The sequence below is a fragment of the Hypanus sabinus genome, chromosome 1 (genome assembly GCF_030144855.1).
Source record: "Hypanus sabinus isolate sHypSab1 chromosome 1, sHypSab1.hap1, whole genome shotgun sequence".
NCBI lineage: Eukaryota > Metazoa > Chordata > Chondrichthyes > Myliobatiformes > Dasyatidae > Hypanus > Hypanus sabinus.
The window spans coordinates 37,824,146-37,847,024 of NC_082706.1; the positions used below are offsets into that span (position 1 = coordinate 37,824,146).

Here is a 22,879-nt window from a genome sequence, read left to right on the forward strand (position 1 = left end):
GTGTGTGTGTGTGAACCGAGGGGAGAGATTCGGGACCTTCAGAGGAGCAGGAGGGCGAGTGACATCTCAGGGAGGAGAATGGGTGACTTTTCCGTGTGGTGGGTGACCCCCCTTGGGGAGTGGGAGATTGGTCTGGTCTGACCCTATCCCCCTTGTGGTTTAGGTGGAAATGTTCACATTCATTACCAGGAGGAGAAATGCTACGACGACAGGGTCTACTTCTACCACCTGGGCTGCCACCAGTGGGTGTCCGGCGAGGAGCTTGGGCTGCTCATCAGCACCGGAGATGGTAAGGATGACTGATCTGCCACTGCCAGAGGCAGGTGATGGATGGCCCTTGGATATGTGTGGGGCTCCCTACGCTGGGGGGCCTCCACTGTGTTACAGAAAGTAATAGGGAAACAGCTCCTTCAGCCCATTTCATCCATGCTGACCGATATTCCACTTGCCTGCATTTGGCCCATATCCTTTAAATCAGGGCGTTCCCAACCTTTTTTATGCCATGAACTAATACTGTTAGGCAAGGAGTCCATGGACCCCAGGTTGGGAACCCCTAATCTAAACTTTTCCTAGTCATTGTACCTGCCCAGACACCTAAATGTTGTAATTGTTGTTGCTTCCTCTGTGTACCCAGCACCCCCACCGATTCCCTTTTCAGTCTTGCCTGTCTCACTTTAAATCTGTGCTATTCAGCACAGTCTGTGACAAAATGGGAAGAAACATTTCCGTGCAATGCACACAAAATGTTGGAGGGACTCTGCAAGTCAGGCAGCGTTAATAGAGGGGAATAAAAAGGTGACGTTTAGGGTCAATACCCTTCATCAGGACTGGGAAACAAAGGGACTGAAACATCAACTCCATAGATGCTGTCTAACTTGTAGAGTTCCTCCAGCGTTTTGTGTCTGTTGCTCAAGATTTCCAGCATTCTGCAGAATCTCTTGTGTTTAGAAACTGTGTGAATTGCCCTTCAAATAGTTCCAGTGCTGGTCAGCACAAAGAGGGGAGAAAAAACCAAACTGGACAGTGGGTCAGGCAGCACCTGTGGAAGGAGATGAACAGTTGGCATTTCGGACCGAGACCTTCGTCCTGACTTGGGTCAGATATTGAGTGAAGTTTCCTCAGCTCTCCACCATAAAGCACACTGCGGGGATCTCCTGCTGTTCTATAGAGGCAGCATGCTGTGTGTTGGAAGCCAGCTGTTGGTCTGTCTCAGTGGAACCAGGGGTCCTGCTTGGACAGTAGCAACTGCTTTGCTTTGGCACAGAGGCAGTGTTGGAGGCCATTTCGATGTCATACTGGGGAGTGTAGTGCCGTTAGAAATGGTTTGTTGTTGTCAGATTTACCAAGGTACAGTGAAAAGCTTGCATACTGTTCATGCAGATCAAATCTTTACACAGTACATTGAGGTAGAACAAAATAAAAACAATGACAGTGCAGGATAATATGTAGCAGCTGCAGAGAAATGGGCTTCCCGGTAAGATGGCGGCATGGTTGATTGCAGCGGCTTCTACAAGGTCAACCAAAGATGTTATTGTCTTCCTTAAACTTATTTTTTTACGATTGCAAGACCCTGCTGGACATTAAGAACTTCAAGGACTGCAGGTCTACCCCCCCCCCCCCCCAATCAGCAAGTTGCTCATTGGCGATGAAGCTGGAGGAGCTGGACTTGATGCGGATTGAGCTGCTGCCTGCGTCAGAGAGGCGTCGGAGGAGTGGAACAGCAGGTGATTGCCTTGGTCACTTTTCTTGTGATCGCAAGACCCTGTTGGACATTGTTAATTCACCGATCAATTGGCGGATGGCAGGGGAGTTGCGTGGCCTCGGTCGTAGCAAGGACTAGCCCTCAAGCTGCAGTGTCACCTATTTACTGCTACTCGGGAGAGAGGTGTTGGAGTCAGTGCGCTCCACCGAAGGCAGTGTGGTATGGTGTTAAAAGCTGCAACCAGTGCTGCCCACCAGTGTTTACTCAGCAGATGGCAAGCTGTATTGAGTTCAACTGCGACTCAGGGTCTTGGACTAAATTTCTTTTGTGTGGCTCTATTTTCCTGATATCTTGTACATGCTGTGTTATATGTGCAATACATGTCTTGTGCTACGTGTGAATGTTGGCACTGTGTTTGCTATTCTGGCACCTTGGACCCGGAGTAACGCTGTTTCGTTTGGCTGTACTCATGGGCGTTCATGTATGGTCGATAGACAATTAACATCAACTTGGAAGTGCTAACAGTAAGATGCAAGGTCATATAACAAGGTATATTGGTCCAATTTATCGTATTAGGAACCGTTTGATAGTCCTTAAGCCTGGTGTACGCACTATCAGGCTTTTGTATCTTCTGCCAGGGGAAGGGAGAAGAGAGAACGTTGGGGTGAGTTGATTATGTTGAATGTTGGGGTGAGTTGATTATGTTCAATGTTGGGGTGAGTTGATTACGTTGAATGTTGGGGTGAGTTGATTACGTTGAATGTTGGGGTGAGTTGATTACATTGAATGTTGGGGTGAGTTGATTACGTTGAATGTTGGGGTGAGTTGATTATGTTGAATGTTGGGGTGAGTTGATTACGTTGAATGTTGGGGTGAGTTGATTATGTTCAATGTTGGGGTGAGTTGATTACGTTGAATGTTGGGGTGAGTTGATTACATTGAATGTTGGGGTGAGTTGATTATGTTGAATGTTGGGGTGAGTTGATTACGTTGAATGTTGGGGTGAGTTGATTATGTTGAATGTTGGGGTGAGTTGATTACGTTGAATGTTGGGGTGAGTTGATTATGTTCAATGTTGGGGTGAGTTGATTACGTTGAATGTTGGGGTGAGTTGATTACTTTGAATGTTGGGGTGAGTTGATTACGTTGAATGTTGGGGTGAGTTGATTACGTTGAATGTTGGGGTGAGTTGATTATGTTGAATGTTGGGGTGAGTTGATTACGTTGAATGTTGGGGTGAGTTGATTACGTTGAATGTTGGGGTGAGTTGGTTACGTTGAATGTTGGGGTGAGTTGATTACGTGGGCTGCTTTACCGAGGCCGTAAGTGTAGACTGAATCTGTGGAAAGGCTGCTTTCAATGATGTGCTGAGCTGTATCCACACCCCTGCAGATTGTTGTGGTCACGGCCAGAGCAGTTGTCGTACCAAGCTGTGAAGCATCCAGACAGGATAAAAAATTGGTAATGGTCGACAGGAGCAAGCCAGATTTCTTTAGGCTCCTGTGGAAGGCAAGGCATTAGTGGGCTTTCTTGGCAATTATATCTCCATGATTGAACCAGGACAGGTTGTTAGTGACACTCTGAACGGTCTCAACCTCAGCACTGTTATGTAGACAGGAGGATTTGCACCCCCCCCCTTCCTAAAGTCAGTGCTGTCATGACACCACGTCATTAAGCTCTCTCTCTGCTCCCTCTGCTGCTGAAGCCCTCATCTCATTTTGGAGAATGAGGCGATGCTGGGCACAGTGGTAGAGCCACAGCCTCACAGCTCCAGAGCTGAGGGTCAGTCCCGTCCTCTGCTGTTGTCTGTGAGGAGAGAAGGCAAAAGCCCTCAGCCTTCCACCCCCCCCCCCCACACACAGTGTGAGGGATAGTCTCGAGGGGGATGCGGAGAATGGAATGGGAATTACTATAAACAGGAGGTGGTTGGTTAGCACAGACTGGGTGGGCCGGAGGGACTGTCTCCATTTTCCTGATCAGACTGACCTGGAGGCCAAAATGTTGCTGCCTCAGTAAGGCAACCAGACCCCTCCCACCCCGGCATGTACCACCAGGGTCAAGGACAGATTCTACCCCATTGTTATGAGACTATCCCTAGTATTGAGATTAACCTCACGATCTACCTCGTTATGATCGAACGCCTCATTGTCTGCCTGCACTGCTACACTTTATTCTGCATTCTGTTATTGTTTTGCCTTGTTCTACCTCAGTTCACTGTGTGATGATCTGATCTGTATGAACCATGTGCCAGACAAACTTTCACTATCCATCAGTAAAGGTGACAATAATAAACCAATTTGCTTGCCCTGGTTCTCTCCTCACAGACGCTACCTGTCCTGCCGAGTGTTTCAGTGTTCCAGTTTGTGGATTTTTTATTTAATGTGATATGAATTGTCCATCTGGAGGTGACATCTGCGGGAGATCGTGCTGCACTGGCTGGTGGAAGGGAAAGTCACGGAGGCAAGGGTGCCCACAGCCTCAGACAGTGCTCTCTGAACCTGTCCTGCCGGTGTGTCTCTGCAGGTTGGGAGAACCGGTCGCTCCGGGGACGTTACGCCCACGTGGCCGCGCTGATGAACGGGAATGTCCTGCTGATGGCGGGGGGCTTCAGCGGGAGGCCCCTCGCTGACCTGGTGGCCTACAAGGTTCCCATCTTTGTGTCCCAGGTGTTGGTGCAGAATGTGAGTGTCGACCGGGGCTAGGGAGGGGAGTGGGTGGAGAGCTGAGTCCCTGGGAGAATGAAAGGCCGGGCTTCAGGGTGGGCTGGGTGACGGGATTGGCCAGAGTGGAGGAGGAGAACAGGGAGGTGGGTGTGGAGTGTTGTTTGGCTGGATTGGGAGAGGTTTATGCGGGGATGGGTAGTGGGTAGATGGGAGGCCATATTGTTTGGGGTGACATGGAAAGAGGTACCTCCCTCAGGACTGTCAGACGCAGATGATGCAGCAAACCGCGTGGGCGTCGTGGCAGTGGGGGAGGAGGGTTTGTCCTGTGTGCAGGGTGAACAGCCTCCAGCCCCAATGCCCAGTTCTGTTTGTATCTGTGCCCAGGTGTACTGAGGCAGTGGGCTGGGAGGGCCAACACTGAGCAATGGTGAGTGCCCCCTTTGTACGAGGCCGCCTGTGGCCAGTGTTTGACTGGGGAAATGGCCCAGCATCAGCTGACCCTGTCTCCGTCTCCACCCTCCCCCCTCTACCCAAACCCTGCTCTCCGCTCCTCCCCCCGTCCCACTCCCTGTGCCTCCCCTCCCTCTCCCCCTCAGGTGCACTTGGACTACTGCTCACTGTACGGAGAGGAGACCTCCTGCAGCAAGGACCCTGAATGTGTGTGGTGTCATTCGGGCTGTCAGACGTACCAGGCTCACAGTGCGGTGAGTGTGGGCGTTTGTGTGGAGGGGTGGTGGGGGGAGGAGTGTGACCTGTGTTGGGTGCGGTCCTGACCTCGGGTGCTGTTTATCAGTGGAGTTTGCTCGTTGCCACCCCCCAACCCACTCTCTCCCCCCCCGGTGTACGAGGCTGGACCTTGAGGTACAGGGACCACTGGGCTCTCTTCCTGGGTAAGTGGGACCTGTGCAAGGAGGACCTCTAAGGCTGCAGAGCTTTTTGCTAGTGCCGTCTGGCGTTTCAGGTGGTGTGACTGAGCTGTGGTCGCAGTGAGTGGAGCACAGGAGATTCAACAGAGCCACACAAAGTCAAGAAGGACATTGATAGAATGCAAGCAGGCTTTTTCCGGGTGGGGGGGGGGAGGGTTGAATGAGGCAGGAGCTTGTGGTCATAGGTTTAGGTGAAAGGTAAAATATTTAAGGTTATCTGAGGGGGAAATGCCCTCAGTCAGAAGGTGGGGGCGAGTGTAGAACAAGCTGCCATTGGAAGTGTAGATGTGTGTTTACGAAGAGTTTGGATTTGAGGGATATGGAGGGGTATCATCCAGCTACAGGTAGATGGGACGAGGCAGAAGACTGGGCTGGCATGGACCAGATGGGCCAAAAGGCCTGTTTCTGTCCTGTAGTGCTCTTTGACATTGAGTAGAGGAGTTGATGGAAGGTTGACGTTGGGTCAGTCCTGCTGATGGCGTGGTGAGATCAGCGTCGGACTCCGGAACGGAGGTTCCCATCGCACCGTTCCCACGTACGCTTTCCATCTGTGCCGGGTTGAGTGAGGGTCCAGCTTGCAACTCGACCTTGTAACATAAAGAAAAATACTGCAAAATGTCTGTATGGGGAGTGGAGCGCCACGCAGTCTTTCTTTCTGCGCCTTATAAGGCATGGAAACGCCCGATGCTGGCCACTCAAGTTGATGTTGTCGTCATCGTCATCATCATGACTTTGGGTCAATTCATTCTAAAGGAAGGGTGAAAGGGACTGACAGTTAATGTGTGTTTTATTTCAATGCAAGGAGCTTCACGGGTAACTCAGGGCCTGGATTACCACGTGGAGCTATGGTGTTGTGGCCATTACAGAGAGGGACAGGACTGGCAGCTCAATATTCTTGGGGGGTTTCAGTGTGAGAGAGAAGGACGGGAGGGAGTTGCTTGATTGGACAGGGGGAATGTCACAGCTGTAATCAGAGAGGTCGTCCTGGAGGGCTTCTCCACTGATGTGGTATGAGTAGAGCGCAGGAATAGGAAAGGTGTAATCACTCAAATGGGTTTATACTATAGGCCTCCCAATAGCCAGTGGGGGAGAGCAGAGCAAATGCGAAAGCAGATTATGGAAAGATGTGAAAGCAACATGATTGTTGTGGGAGACTTCAAACTCCCACAATATATGCTGCCGCAACTGGTGGCCAAGATGACAAGAATCAATGCAAGGGAGCGCAGTAAGGCGGTGGTCAGACTGCATGTGGAACATTTGTGAGCAATTTTGGGCCCTGTATCTAAGGAAAGATGTGCTGTCCTTGGAGAGGGTCCAGGTGGAGGCTCACAGGAATGAAAGCAATGACAATATGAGGAGCGTTTGATGTCTCTGGGCCTGTATTCAGTGAAGTATAGAAGGATGAGATGCTGACAGGCCTAGTTAAAGTGGACATAGAGAGGATGTCCTTACTATCGTTCCTTTCAGTTAGTCCTGACGAAGGGTCTGGGCCTGAAATGTCGACAGTGCTTCTCCTTATAGATGCCGCCTGGCCTGCTGTGTTCCACCAGCATTTTGTGTGTCTTACTTGAATTTCCAGCATCTGCAGATTTCCTCGTGTTTGAGCGAGAGGATGTCTTTATTTGTGAGAGAGTATAGAATCTGAGGGCTCAGTCTCAGAGTATGGGGATGTTCCTTTAAAACAGATGAGGAATTTCTTTAGTTGTTGGGGTGGAGTGTGAGTCTGTTCAATTTGTTGCCACACAGGCCAAATCGCTGGGTGTATTTGAAGCAGAGATTGAATGGTTCTGATTGATTAAGGGGTTGAGGGTTTCAGGGGGAAATTGGGAGAGTGGGGTTGGGGGAAAGAAACCAGCCATGATTGGTGGAGCAATGTGAATGTTAGGGCCAGCCAGCATGGTGTATGTGGGGCAGGTTGTGTCTTACAAACAATTGCCATTTTCAAAAAGTTTGAGGATTATCATGGATTGTGTGTTCTCTCCATGGTGCGTGTGGGTTGGTCACGGTTTGATTCCACAGTGTGCATGTGTTGGTCGTGGGTGGTGTGTCCCCGGTGTTCATGGTTTGGTCACAGTTGGCCTGTTCTCTCCACAGTGCCCCCACGTTGGCTGTCTGGGCTTGGCGAGCCTCCTCTCGAACTGCCAGTCCTGTCTGGTGTTTGGTCAGAGCCGGGCACAGCCCCCACAAGCGCCGGGGGTCTTTGGATGGTGTGTTCAGACCAGCTCCTGTCTCCCTGTTGCAGGTAAAATGACCCCTTGTTCAGTAAGTGGAAGTGTGTGAGGGATATTGAAGTCACCATGGAGAGCTGTCAGTGCCTGTAATGTTCTCAGTCTGGGTCCAGGGGCACTAAAACCATAAGGCAGAATTGGACTATTCAATCTGGGCTGATTTATCAACCCTATTCTCCTGCCTTCACACCCTTACCAATCAAGAACCTATCAATCTTCGTTTTAAATACAGTAAATGACCTATTAGCCTCCACAGCTATCTGTGGCAATGGATTCCATGGATTTGCCACCCTTTGGCTGAAGAAATTCCTCCTTGTCTCTGTTCTAAAGGGACATTCTTCTACTCTGTGGCTGTGCCCTCTGTCATAGATTTTCCCACTATTGGAAATAACCTGTTCACATCCACTCTGATCTGATTAGTTTCAATGAAATCCTCCCTTGTTCTTCGAAACGTCTGCGATACAGGTTCAGAGCACCAAATACTCGTCATACTCTTTCATTCCCGGGACTGTTCCCGTAAACCCTCTCCAATATCCTCTCTTAGATATGGGACCTGAAATTGCTCAGAATGCTCCATATAGCATCCAGCCAATGCCTTATGAAACCTCAGCATTACATCCTTGTTTTTATATTCTAGTCTTCTTGAAATGAGTACCAGCATTTGTATTTGAGAACAGGAGCTGGGAGCTGTTCAGTGGGTCTGCATCCTGTGTTCAGTGTTTCTTCCTGTCTGTCCACCATGGCTCTTTCCAGCTCTGGGATCCCCCCCAGAGCTGCTGACACCTTGCATGAGGCAGTCTGATCCCAGGAGGACATCTCAGTCTGCCTGTGGGGTGCTTTTCCCCAACGGGGCACCAGCCCCAGACGTTTGTGAATTCTAGTACCAGAGACCTGGGTCTGATGCCAACCCTGTCACTGTCTGGATGGAGTCTGCACGTTCCTCCTGTGACGGGGCATGGGTGCCATCTCCCCTCACCCACCAGGTACCCAGTTTCCTCCCTCTTACTGACAATGGTGGGTTAATTAGGCATTACAGGCGTAGGATCTGGAGCACTTGATGAGAATATGAGGAGAATAAAGTTGATATTGGTTTATTATTGTCATATATACCAAGGTACAATGAAAAGCTTATCTCGTGTACTGTTACTATAACACCATATGATATAGGAGCAGAAGTAGGCCGTTTGGCCATCGAGTCTGCTCCACCGTTCAATCATGGGTTGATCCAATTCTTCCAGTCATCCCCCCTCCCCTTTCAACCCATACCCTTTGATGCTCTGGCTAATCAAGAACCTCTTTATCTCTGCCTTAAATGCACCCAGTGACAGCCTCCACAGCCGTTCGTGGCAGCAAATTCCACAGTTTTACCATTCTCTGACTAAAGTAATTTCTCCGCATCTCTGTTAAATGGACAGCCTTCAGTCCTGAAGTCGTGCCCTCTTGTCCTGGAATCCCCTACCATGGGAAATAACTTTGCCACATCTAATCTATTCAGGCCTTTTAACATTTGGAATGTTTCTGTGAGATCCCCCCTCATTCTCCTGAACTCCAGGGAATACAGCCCAAGAGCTGCCAGTCGTTCCTCATACGGTAACCCTTCCATTCCTGGAATCATTCTTGTGAATCTTCTCTGAAGCCTCTACGATGTCAGTATATCCTTTCTAAAATAAGGAGCCCAAAACTGCACACAATACTCCAAGTGTGGTCTCATCCCTGCTGCTATATTCTATACCTCTAGAAATGAATGTCAACATTGCATTCGCCTTCTTCACCAGCGACTCAACTTGCAGGTTAACCTTTAAGGTATCTTGCACAAGGACTCCCAAGTCTCTTTGCATCTCTGCATTTTGAATTATTTCCCCATCTAAATAATAGTCTGCCCATTTATTTCTACCACCAAAGTTCATGACCATACACTTTCCAATATTATATTTCATTTGCCACTTCTTTGCCCATTCCCCTAATCTACCCAAGTCTCTCTGCATCCTCTCTGTTTCCGCACCACTATCTGCTCCTCCACCTATCTTTGTATCATCGGCAAATTTAGCCACAAAACCATTAATACCGTAGTCCAAATCATTGACATACATCGTAAAAAACAGCGGTGCCAACATTCCCCCCCCTCCGCCTCATGTGCATGTAACCCTCTCACTGTAGCCTCATAATGAGTTAACTATAACCGTGAATGCAAAGAAACAGCAACACAACTCTGCAGTGAATGGGAAGAATGATGACATCTATATCTGTCCGTCCAAATTTGGTTCTGTGAGCGTTTCACCATCTTCTCCCACCCTGTTTGTTGTTCATTTTCTTTCCTCTGGTCCAGAGCTTTCTTTTTTTTTAATAAATTTTTTAAATTGAATTTTCAAATGAATTTTCAAAGAAAAAAAGAAGTATCAACCCTTCCCTCCTCCCCTTAACCCCTCCCCCCTAACATATCCCTGTAGAAAGAGGAAAGAAAGAATGCCTGGATATCGGAAGATCCCCACATGCTCCATGGAGTTCATAATAGCTTTAGTATATATATTTATTTATTTCCCCAAATAATCAATAATTTTATCTTCGGAGCAGCTATATACTTAATCCTATCTTTTGTAAATAAGGGCACCTAATTTTCAAAAATATTTCATATTTATCTCTTAAATTATAAGTAATTTTTTCAAGTGGAATGCAGCTAAAAAAGCTATATCTATTTTCATTTTCTTAATGTATGTTAAAATTCTTTTTCTTTTCACCATTAAGCCCATTAAAACTTAAAAAATTCAGTAAATTAGTCATTATTTTTAACAGGATTACTCCAGTCTATAGTAATACCTAACTTATCAACTTTCGTAGTACCTTGGGGAATCTTTTTAAATTCTCTGTATTGCTATGTGTCTCCCTCCCTGATTGTCCAGGCAAAGAAAAAAAAAGATTAAAGAAAAATAGATTATAAAGAAAAAGATAACAAAATACCCCCCTACTAATGTTGTGAATAAAAAAAACACAACATTACCCCTCTCCGTTGTACGGGTCATGGCAATCACCATGATTACACACGTGAATCCCGTAGCAATCAATCCGAAGTTCCCCCAGCTCCCCCGTAACATAAAAAAGTATATATAAGAGAAGAAAAAAATAATATCACTACTCTCGGTTAATATTTCTCAAATTTTTACCTTTCTCCCCCTGTATCATATAATTAAGAATATATTAAAATATTCTTCTGTCCTTAAACATCCATCAACTCCATTCACTGTCCCTGTGTTCATCTTTAATCTGTTTCAATTTTAAATCTTTGGCTGTGGTTAGCGAATATTTGGGAGTTCTTGTGCAAATTCTTCCGCATCCTGATAATCAGTAAAAGATCTTTTTCTGTCATCCAAAAAAATTATCAGGGTTGCCGGGTGGTGCAATATAAATTTATAACCCTTTTCCCATAAAACTTTTTTTGCTGGGTTAAATTCCTTTTTTCTCTTCAAAAGGTCATAACTTATATCAGAATAGAAAAGAACTGTTTTCCCTTCTATCATCAATGGTCCGTTTCTCTTTCTGGCACGTTGGGCAGCCGCCTTCAGGATCTTTTCTTTATCTTGATATCTTAAGCATTTTATCAAGATTGATCGTGGGTTTTGATCAACTTGAGGTCTTGATCTTAAGGCTCTGTGAGCCCTTTCAATTTCAATTTACTGGGTTCCTTTTTCCATTTCCAAAATTTCCGGAATCCGTTTTTGAAAAAAATTTATTGGATCCTCTCCCTCTATACCTTCTTTAAGTCCAACTATATTAATATTATTTCGTCTGCTAAAATTTTCAAGTCCATTCACTTTTTCCGACAACCGTTTTCTTTCTGATGTCCAGGCAGAAATATTATCTTCCATTTTATTCACTCTATCAATGGTGTCTCCCATTGTTTCTTCCAAGTTTTTAATTTTTTTGTCCATTTTGTCCTGTCTTTTCATCATTTTATCAAGCATAATCTTCATATTTTTAATATCTTTATTACTTTTAATGCTTTTAATTCATGCATTATTTGCACCCAAGATTTTTTTATGTCTCCAATATCACCTCCAACCTCTTCCTGTTGCTCTTCTTTGTCTCTTCATCTTCGTCTGATTTATCCAGAGAATCTGAGTCCACCTCATATTCACTTTCACTTTCAGTTCCGATCATAGCTGGGATTTGTAGTTTGGGTTGCTCGTGTTTGCGCATGCCCCTTCCTTCACGCATGCACAATTCCTGTTGCTCTTTTTTTTTGGAAATGGTTGATGTTGCCGCAGTTCCTGTTCTGTAGCGCCGGAGGTAAAATGCACTTGAGCCCGAGGCTCTTTCATGGCGGCCGGCCTTGATTCTTTTCCAACTTGTATTGTCTTCAGAGTAGTAGTTTTCTTCTGCTTCTGTTTAGGAGACATATCTTAAGACAATCTTGAGTAGTTTATAAGTAATTTTTAAGAAGTATTTACTAACTTTTCTTCACTTAAACATTATTTTACTGGTTTTTTACGGGAGAGCTGGATTTCCACATCTCGATCCTACGTCATCACGTGACGTCCCCCCTGGTCCAGAGCTTTCTGTAGAAAATGACTGTTCTTACCCCAGTCACCTTACTGGCCAAAGTCTTAACAAGGCAAATCCTATTGGCTAATTCAACAAACCTAACTTAATCAACTCAATTTTCATTTCAAATGGCAAAAATGTAATAGTCAATTGTATAATCTAATTAAAGGACCACTTTTTTAAGGTTTGCATTTTGAGAAGATCTGTAGAAAATAAAATGCTCAACAGCATAACTGTATTAATAAAACAAGCATGGTCTTAAACCAGGGTAATACATTTACCACCCCCCCCCCCCCCACCAAAATAGGCTTGTCCTTATGACTGTGTAAACCTTTGGGACCTATCAAACCCATTATAACATAACACTTGTACTCAGTAACAGTTGGCGTGTGGCCAAGTGGTTATGGCGTTCGTCTAGTGATCTGAAGGTCGCTAGTTCGAGCCTTGGCTGAGGCTGCGTGTGTGTCCTTGAGCAAGGCACTTAACCACACATCACTCTGTGACGGCACCGGTGCCAAGCTGTATTGGTCCTTCCCTTGGACAACATTGGTGGCGTGGAGAGGGGGGAGACTTGCAGTTTGGGCAACTGCCGGTCTTCCATTTAAAAAAAAATTGCCCAGGCTCGAGCCCTGGAAACTTTCCAAAGTGCAAATCCATGGTCTATTGAGACTAACAGAGGCCTGTACACTCAGTAACAATAACAGTTATGTTCACACTTATGGTCTGACAGTGCATACGGCTGAGAGCATTCAAATGAATTAAGTGATTACAGGACCTCCAGCCCATTTGTTAAGAGGTGTTACATATCTCTCCATTGGGATTGACATAACACTCTGATTTCCAGATGTGTCATATGCCAGCCTATCTGGAGGTTTCCTGACTCTGAGATCTTTTCATCTCCGTTTCCGTTTCTGCAGCTTTTAATAGTTTATTCTCAGTCACTATTTCACCAGTTTGGGTATTTTTTCATGACTTTCCATGTTTACGTTGAGATGAATCATCTTGTCTAGCATTCGTTCCTTTCTGCAACTCAGTTTCTCCTGTTCTCTGACCAGACCGGGCTTCACCTTCAATTATATTGGTGTCCTTTTCCTTTTCGCTATTTAATATCACCTCTGGTTATCCTGTGGTTCTATTCCTCCCCACTTCACCCAGATCTATTCTGAAGGGCTCTGACATCTCTTCATCAGTTCCTCTTGGGAGGTTTACATACGGTAAATCATACCACATTCCAATTTCCAAAACTGAGTCTGTGCAGTATTTAATGGATTTGCTTGATTCCTCTTTTACAGATTTCTCTTTGTCCTTCCATCAAAACCATCCTGTTGGCTGACTTATCTTTACCTTATTTCTTTTCTTTTTTCATCTCCTTTGCAGAATTCTTTTACTAGATGTAGGTTCTACGTCAGACTCTGGGTCAATATGTACTCCCTGTCCTAGAGGTAAAAGATAATTCCAATGGAGAATTTTTTACAGGATCATTTCCGTCAACTGGTTTCAACCAAAAAACTGGCAAATTTGGCATCTGACTCGCTACTACAGGAGATGTAGAAACCCAGTGGCTGGCCAACAAATGCTTCCATCACAGTCCTAAATTTCTTATTAGAACTCCATCTCCAGGCATTAGTTGAGAAAATGTAATCTTTAGATTTTTTTTTTTTTGGTTTTGTTTTCTAGCTTAAAAACACTCTGCTAGTTGATAAGCTTTTTGCATTTTTTTTCTTCATGTGAGAAGTTTTCTATGGAAAGTCCTTACTAGAGGTTCCAGATCAAAGATGAACAGGTAATCTCACTTCGTGTGCGAGCATTAAATACTATGGCAAGTAGCCAGTGGCTTCATTCTGTGTACAGTTACAACAGTGTACCAAATGTCCAATATGCTGACTCCCATTGCTCCTTTTCTTGACATCAAGAGGCCCCACCATGTCTAACAATGTCCTGTTGAATATCTCAGGCTGAGCATCACCCTGAGGGTGATATGGCATTGTCCTTGACTTCTTGACTCCAAACATGCTCAGCAGCTCAACGTATGAGGCTGCTCTCCAAATCCCTTCCCTGATCACTGTGCAGGCTTCTCGGGAGGCCACAGTGAATGAAGTATTTCTCATTTGCAGCTGTGGATGCTTTCTGATCCTTTGTGGGGAAAAACTTGAGTGTATCTGTTGCAATGATCAGTGATGACCAAGACATTTGCAGTGTAATTTGAATCAAGCTCTGGAACGAAGATCCATGCAGAGGAGATCAAGTGGCCCCATGCTTTGTAGGTGAAACAAGAGAACAACTCCTTTAGGTAGCATCGTTCTCTGAATACAACGAATACATGACTTAGAGTAATCTTCAACTTCAGACTTCATTCGTGACCAGTAGAAGCTGTCTCTGACTAATCTGTAAGTCTTGTCAAATCCCAGTGACCTGAGTCATCAAGGAGGAACCTCACTACAATCTTCCTGTACTTCTCAGGCAAAATTAACTGAGAGCATTGAGTTTTGTTTGGAGGATAAGTATAAGACTTTGTTCCTCAACTGCAGTTTTTCCCATTCTCTCAACAGTCAGGGTATAGTAGGGTGTTTGGTCTTCCCAACTTTTGAAATATCTCCCTTGAAAATGGCTGACCAGATTTAATCTATACAAGGGTCATCTTGCTGTGCTACTGACAATTCAACAGGGCTCAAGGCAGATGACTCTTTCATATTCAGCATAGTCAGCTTGCAGTATGCTTGGGGAATTGCAAGGCTAGAAGAGCCCAAATGATCGATGGCTCATTGTCTTTGTTTGATTGGCCATCTGTGGAAAACTGGCACATTGCTTTAACACTCAGCAGGAATATCCTCCCAGTCTGTCAGTAGCCAGCATTCCATAAGAACACTGTGATAATGCATCCGTGTCAATGTTCTGACTTCCTGGCCTCTATTTAAGGCTGCAGTCATAGACAATGCTGCCCGCCAGAGATGACATATGGCAACCAGTTTTGCTGAGGTCAAAATATAAGTTAGTAGGTTGCTCACACAAAATGGTGGTGGAACACAGTAGGCCAGGCAGCATCTATAAGGAGAAGCACTGTCGACGTTTTGGGCCGAGACCCTTTGTCAGGACTAACGTTAGTCCTTCGTTAGTCCTGGCCTGCTGTGTTCCACCAGCATTTTGTGTATGTTATTTGAATTTCCAGCATCTGTAGATTACCTCAAGTTAGTAGGTTGCTGTTGGTTCTCACCTCAAACTTGGCACCATGTAGATAATCACAAATGAGAAAATCTGCAGATGCTGGAAATACAAGCAACACACACAAAATGGTGGAGGAACTCAGCAGGTCAGGCAGCATCTATGGAAAAGAGTACAGTTGACATTTCTGGCTGAGACCCTTCCAGGACCAGGTAGATAATTGTTGAGTTTGTCTACCACTGCCCATTTCAATGCCAGAAACTCCAATTTGTGAGCAAGGCAGTTTCGTTTGGATGGCAACAAACTCTGGCTAATGATAGAAACAGGTTTCAGGCCTTCTCTTGGCCTTGATATAATACTTCAAATTAGGCCTCACCAATGTATTATACAACGTATCATCCCATCTCCTGTAGTTCTTCCAGCATTCTGTGTGTGTTTCTTGTACTCAATATGAAGCTTTCTTTACGACCCTGTGTACCTGTGACACCACTTTCAATGAATTATGGACCTGTATTCCCAGATCCCTTTGTTCTACAGCACTGCTCGGTGTACTTCTGTCATTGTCTAGGATCTACCCTGGTTGGTCCTCCTCACACTTGTCTGCATTGAATTCCATCTGCCATTTTTCACTCTGCAAGCTCTGATGGCCTTCCTCTCTGTCCACTACACCCCAATCTTGCTGTCATCTGCAAATTTGCTAATGCAGTGGGTTATCCAGAATGTTGATATAGGTGACTAACAACAATGGATCCAGCATCGTTCCCTACAGCAAACTACTAGTCACAGGCCTCCAGTCAGAGAGGCTATAATCTACTACCACTCTCTGGCTTCTCTGATATCAATGTCTGTCAAAGCCAATGTCTGATCCAGTTTACTACCTCATCTTGAATGCCAAGCAACTGAACCTTCTTGACCAAGCTTCCATGTAGGACCTTGTCAAGTGCCTTGCTAAAGTCCGTCTAGACAACATCCACTGCCTTGCCTTCGTCCACTTTCCTGGTAATTTCTCCAAAAGCTCTGTAAGATTGGTTAGACCCGATCTGAGGTCTTAACAACATCTATCTCCTCTTTCTGTTCTAGCACTTTGGTTCCCATTCCCCTGCTCCTCTAGTTTAAGCTCCTCTGTGCAGCACCAGCAAACCTTCCTGTTACAGTATTAGTCCCCCTCCAGTTCAAGTATAAGCCATTTCTTTTGTACAGGTCTTACGTTCCCTGGAAGAGAGCACAATGATCCAAAGATCTGAAGTCCTCCCTCCTTTACCAACTCCTTAACCATGTGTTATACCTTTGGCATGGCCCAGCAGCATGAACGTGACTGGTCACCGAACCACAACAGGATACTCGTAAAAATGGAAAGGTTGAGAAGGATGTTACTGGGACTGGAGGGACTGGTATTTATTATTGTCACGTGTACCAAGATACAGTGAAAAGCTTTTCTCGCATACAGTTCATACAGAACAAATCATTACACTTGTCCATTGAGGTAGTACAATGTAAAACAATAATAGAATGCAAGACAAAGAATTTAGATTTAAAAGTGTAGAATAATTATAATCAATGTAATGATCTGCAGCGAGCAGCTTGCAACAAGAAGCTGGACAGACTGGGACTGTTTTCCCTGGAGTGAAGGAGGCTGAGGGGTGACCTTATAGACGTTATTAAATCATGAAGGGTGTAGATACAGTGGACAGTCTGTTTTTGTCCCCAGGGTGGGGCAGTCTTAAAACTAGAGGGCACAGGTTTAACATGAGAAGGTTCTAAAGGGGAAAATTGTTCCACACAAGTGGGTGTAAGGAAGGAGCTGCAAGAGGAGCTGGTAAAAGTGAGAACAGTAATAATCTTGAAAATAAATTTAGACAGGTAGGTACATGGGTGGGAACGGTTTGCCAAGCACAGGCAAATGGTACGAGCTAGGGTGGGAAGCACAGTGTGCATGAGCAAGTTGAGCTGAGGGTCCTGTTTGTGCACTGTTTTACTCTGCAGTTTGCAGGGGGCTGGGGATCTCTTGTCTAGGCGGCAGTGTTCCCTGTGACCGCAGCCTCTGTTCTCCCTGCAGACCAGGCCAGGTGCCAGGTGGAGCCGGAGTTGGGGACCCAGGGGTGGTGGGGCGCGGACACCACATTTGTCAGCTCCGTCGAGCAGTGTCAGAAGTTGAACTTCATGCCCGGCGTTCACCTGGTGACATACCTGCAACCCTACAACTGGTCACAGCCCGACAAGGTCAGTATGGGTGGAGAGGGGGTTGACAGCCTTCAGGCAACTCCCTCATGCCTCCCTCCGACCCTCTTCTCCTCTTCGTCCCATCTGTCCTGAGCTCGACTCTCAAACTCAGAACCCCACCCCTAAGTCCTTTCTTTACATGCACAGTGGCTCCCAATACACAATAATTCCCCTCTCATCCCAAGCCCCTTCTCCATAAAATAACTCCCTCCTTGACCAACTTCCTCTATCTACATGACTCCTCCTACATAATAATTCCCTCACATACTCCTCTCCCTCAGGATAACTCCCTCCGTACACTACCCCCACACGATAACTCCGTCCCCGTACACTCCCCCCACATTATAACTCCATCCCTGTACACTCGCCCCACAAGATAACTCCCCCCGTACACTCCCCCCACATGATAACTCCATCCCTGTACATTCGCCCCACATGATAACTCCCCCCGTACACTACCCCCACATGATAACTGTCCCTGTACACTCCCCCCACACGATAACTCCCCCTGTACACTCTCCCACACGATAACTCCCCCTGTACACTCTCCCACATGATAACTCCCCCTGTACACTCCCCCCACACGATAACTCTATCCCTGTACACTCCCCCACATGATAACGCCCCCTGTACACTACCCCCACATGATAACTCCCCCCGTACAATCCCCCCACATGATAACTCCATCCCTGTACACTCCCCCCACATGATAACTCTGTCCCTGTACACTACCCCCACATGATAACTCCGTCCCCGTACACTCCCCCCACATGATAACTCCATCCCTGTACACTCCCCCCACATGATAACTCCGTCCCGGTACATTCGCCCCACATGATAACTCCCCCGTACACTACCCCCACATGATAACTCCGTCCCTGTACATTCGCCCCACATGATAACTCCCCCGTACACTACCCCCACATGATAACTCTGTCCCCGTACACTACCCCCACATGATAACTCCATCCCTGTACACTCCCCCCACATGATAACTCCATCCCTGTACACTACCCCCACATGATAACTCCATCCCTGTACACTACCCCCACATGATAACTCTGTCCCCGTACACTCCCCCCACATGATAACTCCATCCCTGTACACTCCCCCCACATGATAACTCCGTCCCTGTACATTCGCCCCACATGATAACTCCCCCCGTACACTACCCCCACATGATAACTCTGTCCCCGTACACTCCCCCCACATGATAACTCCATCCCTGTACACTCCCCCCACATGATAACTCCGTCCCGGTACACTCCCCCCACATGATAACTCCATCCCTGTACACTACCCCCACATGATAACTCCATCCCTGTACACTACCCCCACATGATAACTCTGTCCCCGTACACTCCCCCCACATGATAACTCCATCCCTGTACACTCCCCCCACATGATAACTCCGTCCCTGTACATTCGCCCCACATGATAACTCCCCCCGTACACTACCCCCACATGATAACTCTGTCCCCGTACACTCCCCCCACATGATAACTCCATCCCTGTACACTCCCCCCACATGATAACTCCGTCCCGGTACATTCGCCCCACATGATAACTCCCCCGTACACTACCCCCACATGATAACTCCGTCCCTGTACATTCGCCCCACATGATAACTCCCCCGTACACTACCCCCACATGATAACTCTGTCCCCGTACACTACCCCCACATGATAACTCCATCCCTGTACACTCCCCCCACATGATAACTCCATCCCTGTACACTCCCCCCACATGATAACTCCATCCCTGTACACTACCCCCACATGATAACTCCATCCCTGTACACTACCCCCACATGATAACTCTGTCCCCGTACACTCCCCCCACATGATAACTCCATCCCTGTACACTCCCCCCACATGATAACTCCGTCCCTGTACATTCGCCCCACATGATAACTCCCCCCGTACACTACCCCCACATGATATCTCTGTCCCTGTACACTACCCCCACATGATAACTCTGTCCCCGTACACTACCCCCACATGATAACTCCCCCGTACACTACCCCCACATGATAACTCTGTCCCCGTACACTACCCCTACATGATAACTCCGTCCCTGTACATTCGCCCCACATGATAACTCCGTCCCTGGACACTCCCCCCACACGATAACTCCTCCCTCTCTCTCTGTTCCCAGGTGGAGCTGCGCATCAGCCCGTCCTATGCGCAGAACCCCAGCACAGAGCTGGAAGCGGTGATGGTGTTGCAAGGCTTCATCCACCCATTGTTCGCGGCTCCTGCCCCCTCCGATAACGTCTTGGTCAAGGTGCAGCTCCAGCGGCTCTATGTGGTGGCGAAAATCGGCCGCTCCAGCAACAGCCTGGAGATGGTAGGTGCATCTGGTCCCAGAGCAGGGCAGGGGAAAGGGGAATGGTGGGGTTACAGAGGAGGGGGGGAATAACAGAGGGGGAGATGTTATCACCAGTAATAAACTGAAATAACTGGACCCAGAACACACGTACTTATGACTCGGGCATATTTTATTTACTTCAGATTCAGATTCAGTTTATTTTCATTTAGAAACCACAAATACAATGCAGTTAAAAAATGAGACAACGTTCTCCGGAATGATATCACAAAAAAAGCACATGACAAAACAGACTACACAAGAAAAACCACATAACGTTTGACAATCCCCAGTCCAGAGTCCGGAGAGGTTGCTGCATATCAATATCGCGCTACCGTCTTAGCGCGTTCCCCGGAAAGGAGCTCCAAATCCACCAGGCGAAACAAGACTACCCAGACACACCAAGTCAAGAGACCAGCACTACCACCCAACAAACCAAAAACCTACACAAAACCACATAGTTATAGTTAACGTTTAGTTGCAACAGTACAGACAGTACCATAATTGATAAAAGACGAACTGACAAAAAGCACATAATTACAACACAGAGTTCCAACAGTGCAAAGCAATAGCGTAACCTGATAAAGAGCAGACCATGGACATGGTAAGAGAATGTCTCAAAGTCCCCGACAGCCCATCATCTCACGCAGACGGTAGAAGGAAGAAAAACTCATCCTGCCATGAACCTCCAGCGCCGCAAACTTGCTGATGCAGCCCCCTGGAAGCACCCGACCACAGCCAACTGAGTCCGTTGTACTTGTGTACAAGGGGGACCCCTGTCACCACAGTGTTTTGAAGCCAGGAGGGAAAACTTCTGTTTGTATAGTGCCTTGAAATAGTATTCAGCCCCCACAACTGCTTTCACATTTTACTGTCTCGTCTTCTGAATTGAAAATAGATTGAAGTGGGATTTTTTGAGCTAATCATTGTGCACCACGTCAAATCAAAGACAAGTTCCAAACCCTGTCAACGGTTCACTAAAAATTAAAAACCAAAATTGAGAGGCTGAAGAAGTACCCATCCCCTTTGTAATTGCTACGCTAACTTTCCTCGGGTGCAATACTGAATATTACCTTACCAACTCACCCAATTTGTTGATGTTAGAGAATTGGAGGATCACATGAATGCTCCCTCTCTGCCTTTAAAGTAGATTTACTACAGACCAAACCAAAATAAAGACAAAAGAGCATTTGAAAGAAGTCGGGGAAATGATAATAGAGAGGCATGCGTCTGGGGAAGGGTACAAGACCATTGCAAAGGCACTGAATATGCCTTGGAGGTCAGTGCAGTAAAGTACATTTATTATGAAAGTATGTGTACATTATACAACCTTGGCGATTCATCTCCTTACAAGCAGCCACAAAACTAGAAACACAAAAGAATCCACCGACAAACACCCAACGTGCATAGAGAAAGAAAAAACAAACTGTGCAAACAATAAAAATAAGCAAATAGCATTTAAGACAGAGGTGAGTCCTCAGACATGAGGCGTGGAGCAGCCTCGGCTTCATTTCAGTGTCTGTCAGAGTAAACATCATGGAGCCTGCAGATACGAAGCCACAGCCTCCATCTCAATCCAGTGCAGAGCGGTGAGCCTGACCCATGCCTCTTATCCCGTCACCCTGCCTTTTCAATCCATCTGGCCGGACATTTAAAACATCAGACCATTCCTTGCTCTAAGATCCAGGCCCTGTTGTATTGACGTGCTCTGGGCCTGGGCCCTGCTGCCACAGTTTGGCTCATACCTGACCTTTCCAAATTGGCCCGTTGCTTCCATCGATCAAACCTCGCTCTCGGTTTAGGTGGATGGCCTTCGAATCTGCCTCTCCTCTGCTCTGACTGCTCCACTCCACTCACCTCGGATATGCTTCGACTTAGCCTTGCACCCGTGTGCTTCAACCCTCTGCTAAGCCTCACCTTTGCTCGTGTCTTTATTGTTTGCAGTAATTGTTCACCATAATTTTTTTTTTACAGAAGTATTATTAATGAATTATTTTAGTTGTAGTCTGTGTTTTGTTAACCGCCAATAAGTCGTGCCATCTTAAACCATGAAAAAGTGGGGATAAATGTGAAACCCCGGCTGCACTTCCTGGGTCAGGCTGCCCCTCTAAACAGTCACCAGAGAAGACTGGCACTTGTAAGAGAGGCTACTGTGATGCCAGCGGTCACTCTGAGGGAGCTGCAGAAGTCAGTGGCTGCGACTGGAGATGAAGTTCATGGCTTCACGATCTCTCAGGCCTTGCACAAAAGAAGTACTTATGGAAGAGATCGAGGAAGAAGCCCTGGCTAAAAAAGGATTTTGAAAAGCATCATTTAGAAGTTGCTCTAAAGATGTAGAAGAAAGCCTTGTGGTCAGAGGAGACTAAAGTGTAACTTTTTGACCTCAGCACTAAGCGGTACATGTGGCGTAAATCTAATACTGCAGAACAGCCTAGTAATACCATACCCTACTTTAAAGTTTGATGGAGGTAGCAGGGACTAGAAATTTGGTCAGGATTGATGGAAAGATGAACACTGCTAAATTCTGAGAGATCCTGGATAAAACCCTGCTAGCCTCTGCCAGGAAGCTTAAACTGGGGAGCAAGTTCATCTTTCTGCAAGACAGTGACCCAATTGAATTGGGGAGCATGCCTTATGAGAATAGGTTGAGTGAACTCGGCTTTTTCTCCTTGGAGCGACAGGGGATGAGAGGTGACCTCATTGAGGTGTATAAGATGATGAGAGGCACCGTGTGGATAGTCAGAGGCTTTTCCTCAGGGCTGAACTGGCTAGCACGAGAGGCATAGAGGAGATGTCAGGGATAGGGTTTTTATGCAGAGAGTGGTGAGTGTGTAGAATGGGCTGCCAACAGTGGTGGTGGAGGAGGAAATGGTAGGGTCTTTTAAGAGACTCCTGGATGGCTACATGGAGCTTAGAAAAATAGAGGGCTACGGGTAAAGCCTAGGTAGTTCTAAGGTATGGACATGTTCGGCACAGCTTTGTGGGCCGAAGGGCCTGTATTGTGCTGTATGTTTTCTATGTTTCTGAAACACACTGCCAGAGCACCAAAGAGTGGCTTCAAATGAAGAAAATTAATGT

The 22,879-nt window shown here is 46.5% G+C and overlaps 1 protein-coding gene across 1 annotated transcript in view; it reads left to right on the plus strand.

The window, feature by feature from the left end:
* Positions 1 to 22,879, plus strand: part of megf8 (multiple EGF-like-domains 8) — a 123,234-nt gene that overhangs the window by 20,091 nt on the left and 80,264 nt on the right. The window contains exons 9-14 of the mRNA XM_059967940.1: positions 164 to 289; positions 4,226 to 4,383; positions 4,962 to 5,069; positions 7,386 to 7,533; positions 17,271 to 17,434; positions 19,592 to 19,783. Of these exons, the coding sequence (XP_059823923.1) occupies positions 164 to 289; positions 4,226 to 4,383; positions 4,962 to 5,069; positions 7,386 to 7,533; positions 17,271 to 17,434; positions 19,592 to 19,783 (896 nt within the window). The remainder of the gene's footprint in view (positions 1 to 163; positions 290 to 4,225; positions 4,384 to 4,961; positions 5,070 to 7,385; positions 7,534 to 17,270; positions 17,435 to 19,591; positions 19,784 to 22,879) is intronic.